The 16,976-nt window shown below is 45.3% G+C and overlaps 1 protein-coding gene across 4 annotated transcripts; it reads left to right on the forward strand.

Annotated features, from left to right (window-relative positions):
- The first annotated feature begins 641 nt into the window (after nt 1-641).
- LOC125513654 (bifunctional nitrilase/nitrile hydratase NIT4) lies at nt 642-4,484 on the forward strand. 4 transcript variants are annotated; one of them, XM_048678817.2, is made up of 5 exons: nt 645-1,059; nt 2,123-2,314; nt 3,070-3,465; nt 3,747-4,028; nt 4,143-4,484. In XM_048678817.2, exons 1-5 carry the CDS (start codon nt 915-917, stop codon nt 4,310-4,312), a joined length of 1,185 nt encoding a protein of 394 aa, XP_048534774.1. In that variant the 5' UTR covers nt 645-914; the 3' UTR covers nt 4,313-4,484. The 4 variants fall into 4 exon arrangements, with proteins under 4 accessions (XP_048534772.1, XP_048534773.1, XP_048534774.1 ...); XM_048678818.2 differs by having other exon boundaries at nt 646-1,059; nt 3,172-3,465; XM_048678815.2 differs by having other exon boundaries at nt 642-1,059; nt 3,747-4,484.
- The last annotated feature ends 12,492 nt before the right edge of the window (nt 4,485-16,976 follow it).

Here is a 16,976-nt window from a genome sequence, read left to right on the forward strand (position 1 = left end):
AACTGCAGTAGGAGCCTCTCCTACTGTTTCAGGCGTCAAAAAAATATTTTGGATTTGGTACTGTTCTGCCTTATACCATATTTTATTGTTGTTAAACATGCAAAGTAAGTGCATCAAATCAAGTTAATCTATGCATTTTTCTAGACAATTTACATATAAAGTTTATTTAATTCGGAGCTACGGTTATTTAGTTATGAAATAAATCATTTTAACTTGTCATTTATGCAAAATTAATGCAACAACAATGATAAACATTTGAAACATGGATGAAAGCAACATATTATGAAACTAGATGAAATTCGAAGCAATTTACATATATAAAACATTTTAATCCGATGCACGGTTTGTGAGATATTAAATGCATGAAGTGCAAGGGGTTTTCTGTAAAACAGGCAGTCTCTGCATAACTGAACAAATTCGCAGACGCTGAAAAAAACATACGCGGGCCAAATCTGGTGCATGTTGGGCCAACAGAGAGGAGGGGCTGTGGGGAGCTCACCCATGGGCCAAGCCCAGGTCGGTGAGGAGGCCGCGGCAGAAGCTGGGCTGGGTTTGAGAGGGCCTTGGCGCCGGCGGCAGGCCAGCTCGCAGCTGGGCCGGTTGGAGCGTTCGACGCCAGAACCACAGATCGAGGCTGTGGTATCGTACCAACCATCGACCACACAGGACCACACACCAGCGTGGAGCCGTGGATTGGCGCTCTCTTTGTCCAGTAGATCACTGACCCGGCGGCGGCGGCGGCTACCCGGCGCTCTCCGTTGTCCATTCCGTCGCTCCCCGGTCCCCGCCATCCCTGCTTTCCCCTTGAATGCCCACCTCTGCTTCCAGCCTCCACATCAAGCTCCAATTCGTCCGCGGCTAAAGCCTCCGCGCCGGAAGTTCTGCGATCGAGCGAGTTTCCGGGGCCCATACCGATGGCCCTGCTTCCCTCGGGCTCAGGCAGCACGCCGGTGATCGCCGAGGTGGAGATGAACGGCGGCGCCGACCAGAGCGCCACCACCGTACGAGCCACCGTCGTGCAGGCATCCACAGTCTTCTACGACACCCCCGCCACTCTCGGTAATTACTCGCGCGCCGTTTCCCCTGCCTTGGTAATTGAATCACTTAAATTCTTTCTGCTGCTGCTCGATTACTTTCGGAAGAGTTACCAGCGTGTTGGATTAGTTATAAGTTGTCATTAGCTGAGATGAAACCATGGGGTCATGGAGATGATCGTCTAAACTTTTTTCGGTGCAGTTAATTTCTGAATCCGCGGGTGTCATGACTTTGTGTTATGAGAAACACCAGTTTGTTGTTATATACCGTTGCTTTGCCATGACCTGGAAAACTTCTTTTTTTGCATCGTGTATAGTGGTAGAAAAGGTCGCCTTCTCGGTGCAAAACTCAGTAATGCAATAGTGGAGACGGCTGTTAATGATGGTGTCTCTCGTATCCCTTGATTTTGATGCATAAGCCTTGTCTTAGCCTTCCTCCCGCAAAGGGATGTTCATGCTTCCTTTGTCCTCTGTGTAGGAAAACTAGAGTTGTATAATCCTTCTGTTTGATTCATACCACTGAAATAATTGTAGGCAGCAAGGGTCATCACTAAGACTAAGAGCTTCTTTAAAGACTTCACTATGATTTGTTATTCAACATATATTTGTACTGTTTGATGCCATATAAAGCTAGTTGGTAAAGAGTGGCAACAACATGTATGCTACATTTTCTTTCTTTTACATCATGTATTATTTACTTATTCAGTTGAAAGAAACCACTGTTGACATAAACCAAACAGAGATTTACCTCACTGTACCAAGCCAAATAAGAAGATGAAGCCGCTGCACCTTCTAGTTTTCATTCTAGTATGCCTGTCTAAGTCCCATCCATTTCCACCACCTCTGCAATTACCTGGCATGGGAACATAATTCACAGTTTGTTTTTCTGGATACATGTGCAGTACTAAGATTATTTTGTATTAGAAGAAGACCTAAGATAGTGCAGGTCTTACAGCCCACAAAGAAAAGCAGAAGGAAAAAAAACCAAACTACAAAAGGCTAACAATATTTGGAGGATGAGATGGCTTTTTATCAGCATGGGTTATGTGTATGTGTATCTTTTGCTAATATCGTTATTTCCACTGCAGATAAAGCAGAGAGACTGATAGCAGAGGCTGCTGGATATGGTTCACAGTTGGTCGTGTTCCCAGAAGCTTTTGTTGGTGGTTATCCTCGTGGATCCACCTTTGGCTTTGGGATCAATATTAGTATGACTAATCCAAAAGACAAGGGAAAGGGTGAATTCCAGAAGTATCATGCAGCTGCCATAGATGTGCCTGGTACGTGAGAATGTAATGCAGTATGTCCGCTCTCTTTTTTCAACTATTATTTTCTTATTGTCGACTATTGTTAACTTCTAAAGCACGTATGTGTTATCTTCCTAATATATTCTTCCTTGCATTTGCTCCTGTTGTTAGTCTCTTTTTTTGTGTCTGACATATGTGTAATTTGGAGAACAGCTAGCATCTGCTTTTTTCATCTTTAGCATGAAGCATATCTGCATATCAATAATTGCTTTACGACCGAATCATGCCTTCTTAGTATTGGCCAGAGGAAAAACTGATTTTTGCAAATGCATATTGTTCATGGCACTCTTTGGTTCTGAAATGGAAAATCAAAGATCTTTTTCGCATACTTTGGTGAATACTACAGAAATGTATTCGCAAAAGAAAAAAAAAACACTACAGAAATGCGGTTCCTATTAGACTGTCAAGGAGTTCTGAGAAGGAAGAAATTGTTGGATGAAATCCTCAAGGCTAGACATTGAGTTAGTTTGTTGAGAATAAAAAGTGTTAGTATTTGGCCATTCGTTGTCTTCCTGATGCAGTTTATGAATATAATTTTCCAAAGAATATGGACAACCGTCTACCATAAATCATTGATAATTTGATACCTCATACCCGGTACTACTGCTCCAGCAACATTTTATGGTCATGTTCTCAATCTCTGCCGTGATTGTCACCGAGCAACTCCACATCTTACATATTAATTGTCTTAATGGTCCACTTATTCTCCACCTTTTCTTGTAGCACAGCAAACAAGTTCTCAAGCTATTTCATTACTCTCAAGTGTCAACATATGGTTTGTGTCAACTACACCACACTATGGATCTTCTTACTGACAGAGCAGCATGCAGGTCCAGAGGTGACATGCTTAGCTGCTATGGCTGGGAAATATAAGGTCTTTCTGGTAATGGGGGTGATTGAGCGAGAAGGTCACACACTGTATTGTTCAGTGCTCTTCTTTGATCCTCTAGGTCGGTACCTGGGTAAGCACCGCAAGATGATGCCGACGGCATTAGAAAGGATAATATGGGGATTTGGAGATGGATCAACAATTCCTGTTTATGATACTCCACTTGGAAAGATCGGAGCCCTTATTTGCTGGGAAAATAAGATGCCACTTTTAAGGACAGCACTGTATGGTAAAGGTAAGGCTCTTGTTGGAACATGTATTTTCTTTTATGCTAATATAAATAAAAGTCTACAGCCAACATTCTTGGAAGTACAACAACAACAACAACAACAACAACAACAACAACAACAACCTTGCAAGTGCCATGGCCTCATGAGATGATAAGTTGTTAACCTTGAAATATACTATCCTTGTGTGCAAGTCAGATAGATAGGTTAATGTTGAAGATATGCACTGGCATCTTATGTATGGAGTACTAGTTTGAAATTTTCCTAACATCTTGTGTGCTGTGTGCAGGTATTGAGATATACTGCGCTCCCACGGCTGATTCAAGGCCAGTGTGGCAAGCTTCCATGACACATATCGCCCTGGAGGGGGGATGCTTTGTGTTGTCGGCAAACCAGTTCTGCCGCAGAAAGGACTACCCTCCGCCGTCCGAGTACGCATTTGCCGGTTTAGGAGAAGAGCCTTCTCCCGACACCGTTGTCTGCCCTGGAGGCAGCGTTATCATTTCGCCGTCAGGAGAAGTCCTGGCAGGTCCCAACTACGATGGAGAGGCGCTCATCACAGCCGACCTTGGTAAGGCACTAACCAGATACTACATGCTCTCAGTGCATCCACCTTGTGCATACGATTTTGTACCCGGTTCACAGTTCGTCTTAGAAGATTCTGATGAAATGCTCTTTTGTGCAGACATGGGAGAGATCGTTCGGGCCAAGTTTGCTTTTGACGTGGTGGGCCACTACGCTCGGCCTGAGGTGCTGAGCTTGGTAGTGGATGACCAACCGCACCGGCCGGTGTCATTCACCTGTGCTGCTGAGAAGACTCCGGCTGCCAAGAGCGACGGCACCGCAAAGCCCTGACGACCATCATCAGCTCAGTCACAAGCAGTTGTTTATTATCGATAGTTTTCTTTTTGTGTGAAACGACTTCTATCGATAGCTTAATAAGCCGATGAAATGTAAGCTCGGATCGCCCGCATGCCTGATGCCCCTGTAAGTTACGCTGCTTGTAAAATGCCTTCCGGAACAGTCAGCTGATGCCCGTTCACCGTGTGATGCATCTGATATCCACCATGAGTGTCCTCACACTTGTTCCCCTCCCTGCTAGTACTGGCTACTGCTGTCGCTGAAACAGACGCAGTCTTAAAATGTGCACCGGAATTTAAAATTGGGAGATGCTCACAACGCCCTCACAGCAATTGAAACAGATGCAGTGTTATAATGTTATGGCGTCGGTGAAGGATCGTGGCGTCTTCCACCGGAACTGGGCGGGGCCTCAGGTGTCGGTGCATCGGTGCATGATTTACGTGACTTGGTGACTGACGCTGGGTTAGGAGTGGAAGGAGTATTTGCTTTCCCTCCGTGGTTGGTGTGTTGTGATGGGGATGGCGTGTAGGGTCTTGGGGACATGGATGCCGTGACAGTGGTGCCCGGATGGCGGTTCGCATTGTTGGCTCTCTAGCGAGCATCATGGCGACGGTAGTGGCTATGTCCTTGGTTGTTTTGGTGGTAAGGAGTGTAGCGGCGGGTAGCTCGGACTTGTCTCGTCCGTTGGCAGTGGTGTTGCATATCCGAGCCTGAAGTTCTGTACTCATAATAAATGTCCTGGCCGCCTCCTTGTGGCACATGTGAGCTATTGAGCAAAAAGTCCGCATTTTGGACATGTGAGCTATCGAGCAAAAAGTCCGCATTTTGGTGTCGACAGTGACGGTGCCTTCGGGTGCCAGTCTTCTCTTGGGGACATTGGTGTGGTTCTTCTCTCCATGACATGTTCCAGGTGAAAGCATTGTATAACCCCGCAAAAAAAAAGCATTGTATGCAGGACTCGACAGCGGCGACGCTTAACGCTCTTTTCCTTCCTGGGCATTGTCGTGGAGTTTAGGTGTCCTAGGGTGTATTGTGGTGGTGTTCATGTCGCCCTGTGTTTTGTCTCGGCAGCGTAGTCGTTTTGTTTTTCACATTTGGCGTTTTTTGATTCGATGTATGTTGTCTAGTTATCTCAAGGTCTGCTTGGTAAGAGGGTTTTCTCATCATCTTGTATCGACGGTTGTGTACATGGGTTCATGCTTTATCTATAAAGCGGGGTGAGGGCCTATTTTGAGAGCAATCCATTGCAAACCTGTAGCAATGTGCGGCGTTGTTCAATGTTTTCTCTCTACTTCGACTCCGTCTAGTCTAATTCTCTGTAGTTGTTTTCTAAAAAAAATCAAATCTATTATAAAAGTTTATTAGAAGTACAAAACACCTTAAATATATTAAAAATTACACCCAAGTTCCCGGACCATTTAACGACCACCGCCGTCGCCAAAGCGAGACGCCGACGCGCCGTTCGTCGCGTCCATACCAAAGCCGGCATGACCTTATCGATGATAGCCAAAAAGTATATGTACCCATGCTTGCTACTTGTGATAGTCGTTGGGATTTCCTTGAAGAGGAAGAGTGAAGTATTATAGCAGCAGAAAGTATTTTCCTCAGTAAAGATGTTTATCTAACCAATAAAAGATTCACATAAACGACGATCAACAATAGCTGCACACACACAAACAAATACTTGCACCCAACACGAGCAAGAGGGTTGTCAATCCCTTGTACTCGTTAATTGTAAGGATTAATTCTGATAGTGGTAGATATATAAATTGCAAAGTAAAATAAATATAAATAAATTGCAGCAAGATTTTTAGGATTTTAGTAATATGATTTAAATGGACCCGGGGGCCATAGCATCACTAGAGGCATCTCTCTTAAGAACATAGAAAACGATAGGATGGGTAGACAAATTACTGTTGGGTAATTGATAGAATAGTACATAGTGACGATGTTATTCATGACATGATCAGTACATGGCATTATGTCCGTAACAAGTAGACCGTTAAACTTATTGACGCCTACTACTATTACTCCACTTCGAGAGCACTTCTATACTCGCCTCTCTACGTATTAAGTTCATGACAACAGAGTAATGTTGTAAGGAAGATGGCATAATGTAGACATAATAAGACCTACTAATATGATCGAACCCCGTCATTTTATCCTTAGTAGCACCAATACAAATATGTGCTTCGCTACTCCTTCTGTCACAAGGTGAGGACACCGCAAGATTAAACCTATTATTATGCACCACTTTCACTGGAGATCTAATCATCAACTTGACCAAAGACAACTCATAAATCAGAAAGCATTACATAGCTATAACAATCACACATAATAAGGTTGAAAAATAATTGAATTACTTTCAATGAATAATTTGATTCATCGGATCCCAACAAACACACCGCATAAAAGGATTACATCATATTGATATCTGAAGAGAACATTGTACTAAAGATCAAAGAGAGAGAGAGAGAGATAGAGATAGAGAGAGAGAGGAGGGAGCCATCTAGCTACTGCAATGGACCTATAGGTCTTGTGAGGAACTACTCACACATCATGGAAGAGGCCGCAAGGTTGATGTAGAGGTCCTCCATGATCGATTCCGCCTCTAGTAGAGTACCGACAGAGGCCTCCGGATGGGATCGCCGAAGAACAGATGCTTGAGGTGGTGGAATAATTGTTTTGGGTCTCGCTCCGGTGGTTTCTAGATTTTAGGGAATTTATGGGTTTGGAATTAGGTCAAACAGAGTTGCGAGGGGGCCACAAGCTCAGACGGCGCACCCTCCCACAAGTGGAATATATGTGAATTTTGGGAAGTGGAATCAACGCGAGACGATGCCCGAGGGGCCCACAAGGGTGAGGGGCGCGCCCCAGGGGGTAGGGCGCTCCCTGGGCCCTTGTGGTCACCCTGTAAGGCGGTTGGTGCCCTTCTTTCGCTGCAAGAAAGCTAATATCCGGATAAAAATCGTGTTAAAATTTCAGCCCAATCGGAATTACGGATCTCCAGAAATTTAAGAAATGGTGAAAAGCCAAAAACAGGGAGCGTAGAAACAGAAGAAAACAGAGAGATAGATCCAATCTCGGAGGGGCTCCCGCCCCTCCGCCGCCATGGAGGCCATGGATCATAGGGGAAACCCTCCTCCCATCGGGGGGGGGGGGGCAGGGAAGAAGAAGAAGGAGGGGGGCTGTAACACCCACGATGCGGCTATATCTCCCACGTGTCGGAGCATGACTTAGAGGCATAACCGCATAGTAGGCATGTCGCAAGAGGGGTAATCTTTACACATCCCATGTACTGAATATGAAAGGGATAAAGAGTTGGCTTATAATCGCCACTTCACACAATACATAAATATAGCATTACATCATCCAGAATACAATTAAGGTCCGACTACGGAACCCAATAAAGAAAGACAACCCCAAATGCATAGATCCCCGATCGCCCCGACTGGGCTCGACTACTGATCAACTGGAAACGAAACAAGACTATGATCAAGATCTTCATCAAGCTCCCACTTGAGCTCGGTTGCGTCATCTACACTGGTATCATCGGCACCTTCAACTGTTTGGAAGTATATGTGAGAAACGAGGACTCGACAATCTCACACCCTCGCGATCAAGACTATTTAAGCTTATGGGTAGGAAAAAGGTAGTGAGGTGGAGCTGCAGCAAGCACTAGCATATATGGAGGCTAACTTACGCAAATGAGAGCGAGAAGAGAAGCAAAGCATGGTCGTGAACTAGAAGTGATCAAGAAGTGATCCTGAAACTACTTACGTTCAAGCATAACACAAGACCGTGTTCTCTTCCCGGACTCCGCCGAAAAGAGACCATCACGTCTACACACGCGGTTGATTCATTTTAATTAAGTTAAGTGTCAAGTTCTCTACAACCGGATATTAACAAATTCCCACTGCCCATAACCGCGGGCACGACTTTCGAAAGTTCAAAACCATGCAGGGGTGTCCCAACTTAGCCCATCACAAGCTCTCACGGTCAACGAAGGATATTCCTTCTCCCAGGAAGACCCGATAAGACTCGGAATCCCGGTTACTAAGACATCTCGACAATGGTAAAACAAGACCAGCAAAGCCGCCCGAATGTGCCGACAAATCCCGATAGGAGCTGCGCATATCTCGTTCTCAGGGCACACCGGATGAGAAGTCCGTACAACTAAAACCAACACTCAAGTTTCCCCGTGGTGGCGCTGCAAGGGGCTCTAGTTTGGACCAACACTCAGAGGAGCACTGGCCCGGGGGTTTAAAATAAAGATGACCCTTGGGTCTGCAGAACCCAAGGGAAAAAGGCTTAGGTGGAAAATGCTAAAACTAAGGTTGGGCCTTGCTGGAGGATTTTTATTCAAAGCGAACTATCAAGGGGTTCCCATTATAACCCAACCGCGCAAGGAACGCAAAATCAAGGAACATAACACCGGTATGACGGAAACTAAGGCGGCAAGAGTGGAACAAAACACCAGGCATAAGGCCGAGCCTTCCATCCTTTACCAAGTATATAGATGCATTAATTAAATAAGAGATATTATGATATCCCAACAATAAACATGTTCCAACAAGGAACAAACTCCAACTTCACCTGCAACTAGCAACGCTATAAGAGGGGCTGAGCAAAGCGATAACATAGCCAAACAACGGTTTGCTGGGACAAGGTGGGTTAGAGGCTTGACATGGCAATATGGGAGGCATGATATAGCAAGTGGTAGGTATCGCAGCATAGCAAAAGAGCGAGCAACTAGCAAGCAAAGATAGAAGTGATTTCGAGGGTATGATCATCTTGCCTGCAAAGTTCTCCGAGTTGATGTAAGCTTGATCCTCGTAAGCGTACTCAACGGGTTCCTCAATCACGAACTCGTCTCCCGGCTCTACCCAAAGCAAGAACACAAGCAAAGGAAACAACAATCAACCACGGTGCAATGCGCAAGCAACATGATGCAAAACATGGCATGATATGCGGGATGTGATATGCAATGCATATGCGTGCTCCGGAAGGAAAAGATTGAACCATGCCTCAACTTGGAAAACCAAGCGTGCCGCTGGAAAGATGAGTTGATTTCGGTCGAAATTGATATAAAGATCAACGGAATCGGATGCACGGTTTGCAAATGGCAAGCAAAATAATAATGGCACAATTCTGCGATTAACAGCACGATGCCATCTAGAATGCAACTAGAAACTAAGTTACTGCACTCCAACATAGCGACAAAGCACATGGAAGTGCTCTACTCAAGATGCTTGACAAAAATGAACACTGAGCTACGGCTAAATCACACAAGAGCAGGTTCAAACAAGCATGGCAAAAGAGCAAAAGATATCAGCTTCCCAGACTTAGTGAAAATACTAACATGCCAGGAATTAACATCAGGAAGCAATATTTAGAGCAAGATAACAACATGCTACAGGATCATATCATGGAAAAACAAGTCATGGCATGAATCTACTCAAAGCATATAACAAAAGTCCCTTACTGACCATAAGCTAAAAAGGATCATAAGATATGATGGCACCTATGTAAACATAGCAAGTTACGTTAACAGATTCAGACTTAGCAGAAAACTGGACATGGCAAAACAAAATTATGAAGGCATGTTTGCGAGCTCGATTCACTCAACACAAGACATTGCATGACAAACTAAGCATACTACCAGCAAGAAGACATGTTCAAGAAGCTAACCATGGCAAGAACAATCTCATAGCATGCATGTATCAACTACAACAACCTTGGCAAAATTGATTAACACGTAAACAATCTGTCAGGAACATTTTATAGCAAAAGTAGAGCAAGATTGAGTCATGCTAGGGCACTCCATAAATGCAAATAGGGGCATGGATGGATTGAACACAACCATATGTCAAAATCATCTTTACTAAACATACTCAAAAGAGGCACGGATCTCTCTATAGCAACATGAATACATGGCATTAAAATAACAGCAGGGAAATGACTTAGTGAAATTCTAAGTCCCTGAAATCAGCAACATCACGAGAGCTACTTTGCATGCTTGTGCTAGTCACCACATTGATCACAAAAATACATGGCATACACCCCTATAAAGATGGCATGACATAGCCCAAAACACATGTAGAGCTCATGCCCATATGCAGCACACAATAATTATGGCAAAAATGACAAATGCTCATAATCTGTTAAGAAACAGGAACTAACATTTTATAGCACTCTTGCAACAGCAATTAGGGCATCAATATGGACTCAAACAAGCATGGCAGAATGGAACAAAATGAAAAGCACATCCAGATGAACATTTTGATATCTCATACGCACAAAATGGAGCTACGGATGAGGAGTTATGATGCGATGAACAGGGCTCCAGAATGTAAGAATTAAGGGACTTAGATGAAAATATCACCTCCGAAACAGATCTAGGGTTTCGGGCGCGCTTTCCGAGGATCGCCGGAATCTTCGTCGCGGTGGCCGGTGTAGGACGGGGCGGCGCCGGAGATGCCGGATCCGGGCGGCGCGGTGGCGGAGCTCGCCGGAGACGGCTGGCGGAGGCGCTAGCAGGGGCGACGCCGGTCGGAGAGGCGCGGGGCGACGCTGGCGGCGAGCGGCGCGGTTGGCGACGCGAGGGAAGGTGGCGGGCGGCGGCGAGGAGGCGGCGGGTGGCGCGAGCGGGCGGCGGCCGGCGAGGCGCATGGTGGGCGGCGCGAGCGGGCGGGGAGGCGCACAGGCGATGGCGCGGGGAGCCGGGCCGGGGAGGGCCTGGCTCGGGCTCGCGGGCTTCACGCGGAGTGGGGCGCTGGGGGGACACGTGGTGACGCGCTAGAGGAGAAGGGAGGCGGCGCTGCTGAGGTGGCGGCTTCGGATTGGCTGGAGTGAGGTGGCCGGGTGCGGCGGACATGTCCGGGCGACGGGATTTTTGTCCGGCGACGCGGAGAGGAAGAAGGTTAGGGTTTCATCCGCGAATTTTCCGGGGGAGGTGCAAATATATAGGTAGAGGGAGCTAGGAGAGTCCAAATGATGTGCGGTTTTCGGCCACGCGATCATGATCGAACGACCGAGAGGATGGAGGGGATTTGGATGGGTTTGTGGGCTAACTTGGAGGGGTGTTGGGCTGCAACACACACGAGGCCTTTACGGTTCCCCAGTTAACCGTTGGAGTATCAAATGAACTCCAAATGGCACGAAACTTGACAGGCGGTCTACCGGTAGTGAACCAAGGCCGCTTGGCAAATCTCGGTCCAATCCGAGAACGTTCAACACCTGCACACGAAAAGAGGCAAAAGGAGGGCGCCGGAGGACATAGGAGTGTCGGATTGCAAAACGGACAATGGGGAAAATGCTCGGATGCATGAGACGAACACGTATGCAAATGAGATGCACATGATGACATGATATGAAATGCATGATACACAAACAAATGACAAGGCAACAACAACGAATAACTGGAAGACACCTAGCGCAACGGTCTCGGGGCGTTACAACATTCCACCACTACGAGAGGATCTCGTCCCGAGATCTAGCATGGCACCGGAGGGAAAAGGAAGAGGAAGATAAGAGGCAAAACTAAGTTGCTTCTTTGACAAAGGAGTAAAACCAAAGAACCTTGAGAGGTTGAGCAAATTGAAATAAATAATGCAACGGAGATGAACAAAGTTGATAACTCTCCGTTAGAAAAGAGGAACAAGGGAGAACCAATTTGGGCAGCACTCCGATTGAAAAGAGATGCAAGACTTGATAAGGTGAAAAGAACTTGAGCAGAGGGCACAACACTCCGGTTAAACGGATAAGCAAGGAAAAGGAGCATGATCCTCACCATTTGAGATGAGTATTGAAAAGATCAACACCATAAAACCTCCGGAAGAAATGAGAGAATGGAATGGAATGAACGGAGGGAAAGAAGATCTTGGGAGAGCACGCTTACAACCAATGCTAGAATGGAGTTGTTGGATTATCAACAACGAAAGGATAAGCTTGGTGTGGGCTTATGGAAGACATCTCCAAATTATGAGGTGAAATTCTACCACTCACGGAAAAAAATTGATTGGGAGCTAGAAAAAGATAGAAATCTTTCTTCCACCGAGGTGATAAGGATAAAACTTGGATCATAGATAATCACCACAAAGAGCAACATTCCCAATGGAAGGATTTAGGTGAAATTTATACCAAGATAACTCCATGGAAGAAAGTGATGGGTTTAAATACCTCATTCTTGTGAATGAAGAATGATATATTACCACCTCAAAAGATAAGGGAGAACAATTGCACTCTGGATTGCAAGATGAAGAATGCTTGAGCTCCTCTGAAAATAATCTCAATGAACACTTCGAGAAGGAATTAAATCCTTGATGAACCATCATGTAGAGCCTCCATGAAGAACTCCGGTAATAAAAGGATGATCAAACGAAAAGAAAGAGAAGTTGAAAACACAAGGTGAATCCTTGCAATGATTTAGATGGAGCTTCGCGATGATATAATCGAGAAAACTTGAAACTCAGGAAAGATTGAAGAACAACTGAAATCAAGAATTTTGATGAACCTCTGGAATAAAGAATTAAATTTGCTCGATGAAACAAGAATAAGAATTACATTATGCTTATCCTTCATCAATTAAATTGATGACAAGCAACGGATTTGGCATACTACTTATTCTCGTAGAAAAGATTCAGGAGAGATATAGCGTAATCTTGAAAAGGTCTTCAACGAACCACCAATAGGATTGAAACAACGAATGCATTGATATGATAATGAAGGAAAAGAAATCTTGAACGAACCACCGTAAGAATTGAAAAAGAACGAAGAAAAGAGATGAATCACCGGTAAGAATTAGAAAACGAACGAAGATACTTGGGGAAATTTAGATACTAGAGAATGAAGAGATCCCAAACTGATTAGATAACACTTGAATAATGCACCAGTAAGATTTGGAGAATGAGAGCTGAAAGCTGGGAATGAATAATTCCGAAATGATGGCCTTCAGAGAATCAAACTGAAAAGACTCCTGAATTTCTCCGGATGGGTGAAAAGAATTCTCGCAATTGAAAACAATTATGAGAGGATGGCATAAAGCTAGCACCATGGATCCTTAAGAGAACGGATAAGATTTGGAGGAAAAACTCTTCTTCGGTCTTCAAAATCCGAGAATGACAACGAGAAACACCACCATGAATTATTGAGATACTCCGGGAGAATCAAAAGCGAAGAGGTTGAGCCAACGATGAAAAGAATTTGACCGATCTTGGAGAAAAGGCATTTGACTGATGATAACTCATTCTTACATCAAACTTAGGAAGAATTTGAGAAGCTCCGGGAAAATTAGAAGAGTCAGGTAAGATCCTGGGAAAAGACCTGTGGGTTAGGGCCCACTCAAAAGAAACACCGTTGAACGATTACTTGAAAAGAGAGATTGCACCGGTTGAGTTAAATGGCTTGAATGAGATAACAACCTCGAGATATCTTGAACGATTGAGAATGGCAACGCGAATCTTTCGAGATATCTTCAGCACTCCGGGACAATTGAGTAGCAAGCGGGGAATGATTATGAGGTGCAACAGCATGAGAAAACATTTGAAACGAGGAAAAGATATGATCGACAAAGCTTGAATCGAATCCATCGGAGAAGAAAGAGAACGAAGAATGATGATCTTGAAGCTCCGTTAGTATCTTCATGAGAATCACCGGATAAGAACATTGACGGAAAAGAATGGAGAGACTTCCCATCCATAAAATAGATACTTGTTTGAGAAATCTGAGTCCTTGAAGAAACAAGGGTGGGTGGGCGGGAAAAACAAAGGCAGCTTGGGACAGATGAACAAACACCGTTGAGAGAACGTACAATTGAACTTGCGAATGTTGAAATGCTCGGATCCACTTGAAGAGAAGCACGCTGGTTGGAGAAGAATTGACATGACAATCTCGATGATCAAGAAGGATTAGTATTCACATAGAAATGTGAGAACACCACTTAGGAAAGATATGGAAACACATTTGACATTGAAGCAACTCGAATACCACAATCAATCAAAAACAAAGGATTGGCTTGCAAAATAAGCCAGAAACAAACATATGATAGATCCTATATCGTATCATGTGTCTGTTGGAAGATATTCTAGGAGCTACTTGAATTCCCACTTATAAACTCCCGAGACTTTCTGGTTATGCAATCAGGTGTTGAGGATATAGGGGAAGCATAATATCTCACCCAAAACTAGCAAATCCTACATCCAGCTGTATCCATCCTTCAACACATAACCAAGAAATCTTCGGAAATCATTTACCTCAACCTTCGAAAAGCATCCGTTATACGAGTTATGGCAATACTCCCAAACTCCCGCCCCAGTATTGGGTGGCGTCAAGGTTATCTCACCAACAACTGCATAAAATGTTGGAAATATGCCCTCGAGGCAATAATAAAATGGTTATTATTATATTTCTTTGTTCATGATAATTGTCTATTGTTCATGCTATAATTGTGTTATCCGGAAATCGTAATACATGTGTGAATACATAGACCACAACACGTCCCTAGTGAGCCTCTAGTTGACTAGCTCGTTGATCAAAAGATAGTCATGGTTTCCTAACTATGGACATTGGATGTCATTGATAACGGGATCACATCATTAGGAGAATGATGTGATGGACAAGACCCAATCCTAAGCATAGCTCAAAGATCGTGTAGTTCGTTTGCTGTAGCTTTTCTGAATGTCAAGTATCATTTCCTTAGACCATGAGATTATGCAACTCCCGGATACCGTAGGAGTGCCTTGGGTGTGCCAAACGTCACAACGTAACCGGGTGACTATAAAGGTACATTACAGGTATCTCCGAAAGTGTCTGTTGGGTTGGCACGAATCGAGAATGGGATTTTCCACTCCGTATGATGGAGAGGTATCTCTGGGCCCACTCGGTAATGCATCATCATAATGAGCTCAATGTGATCAAGTGGTTGATCACGGGATCATGCATTACGGTACGAGTAAAGTGACTTGCCGGTAACGAGACTGAACAAGGTATTGGGATACCGACGATCGAGTCTCGGGCAAGTAACGTACCGATTGACAAAGGGAATTGTATACGGATTGATTGAATCCTCGAAATCGTGGTTCATCCGATGAGATCATCGTGGAGCATGTGGGAGCCAACATGGGTATCCAGATCCCGCTGTTGGTTATTGACCGGAGAGTCGTCTCGGTCATGTCTGCATGTCTCCCGAACCCGTAGGGTCTACACACTTAATGTTCGGTGACGCTAGGGTTGTTAGGAAGACTTGTATGTGATTACCGAATGTTGTTCGGAGTCCCGGATGAGATCCCGGACATCACGAGGAGTTCCGGAATGGTCCGGAGGTAAAGATTTATATGTGGGAAGTTGTCATACGGTCGCGGAAAGGTACGGGGGCATATCGGTATTGTACCGGGGCCACCGGAGGGGTTCCGGGGGTCCACCGGGAGGGGCCACCTCTTCCGGAGGGCCTTATGGGCTGTATGGAGAAGGGAACCAGCCCGAGTGGGCTGGGGCGCCACACCCCCCTAGGGCCCATGCACCTAGGGTTGGGGGGAAACCCTAAGGGGGGCGCCCCCTTGCTTGGGGGGCAAGCCCCCCTCCCCTTGGCCGCCGCCCCCCCTCTAGATCTCATCTAGAGGGGGCTGGCCCCCTTCCCCCTTCCCCTATAAATAGAGGGGTGAGGGGAGGGCTGCATACAACATCCAGGGCACAACCCCTCCCCTCCCCAACACCTCTCCTCCTCCATAAGAGCTTGGCGAAGCCCTGCCGGAGTACTGCAGCTTCACCACCACCACGCCGTCGTGCTGCTGTGGGAGCTCTCTTCCTCAACCTCTCCCTCCTCCTTGCTGGATCAAGGCGCGGGAGACGTCCTCGCTCTGTACGTGTGTTGAACGCAGAGGTGCCGTCCGTTCGGCGCTAGGATCTTCGGTGATTTGGATCACGTCGAGTATGACTCCATCAACTCTTGAACGCTTCCGCTCGTGATCTACAAGGGTATGTAGATGCACTCCTCTCTCCCTCATTGCTAGATGACTCCATAGATTGATCTTGGTGATGCGTAGAAAATTTTAAAATTCTTCTACGTTCCCCAACAGTGGCATCATGAGCTAGGTCTATGCGTAGTTACTATGCACGAGTAGAACACAAAGCAGTTGTGGGCGTCGATATTGTCAATTATCTTGCCGTTACTAGTCTTATCTTGATTCGGCGGCATTGTGGGATGAAGCGGCCCGGACCAACCTTACACGTACGCTTACGTGAGACCGGTTCCACCGACTGACATGCACTAGTTGCATAAGGTGGCTGGCGGGTGTCTGTCTCTCCCACTTTAGTCGGATCGGATTCGATGAACAGGGTACTTATGAAGGGTAAATAGAAATTGGCAATTCACGTTGTGGTTTTGGCGTAGGTAAGAAACGTTCTTGCTAGAAACCTATAGCAGCCACATAAAAACTTGCAACAACAATTAGAGGACGTCTAACTTGTTTTTGCAGCAAGTGTTTTGTGATGTGATATGGCCAAAGGATGTGATGAATGATATATGTGATGTATGAGATGATCATGTTCTTATAATAGGAATCACGACTTGCATGTCAATGAGTATGACAACCGGCAGGAGCCATAGGAGTTGTCTTTATTTATTTATGACATGCGTGTCAACATAAACGTCATGTAATTA

Source organism: Triticum urartu, chromosome 6A (genome assembly GCF_056163025.1).
Source record: "Triticum urartu cultivar PI428250 chromosome 6A, HENAU_Tu73, whole genome shotgun sequence".
NCBI lineage: Eukaryota > Viridiplantae > Streptophyta > Magnoliopsida > Poales > Poaceae > Triticum > Triticum urartu.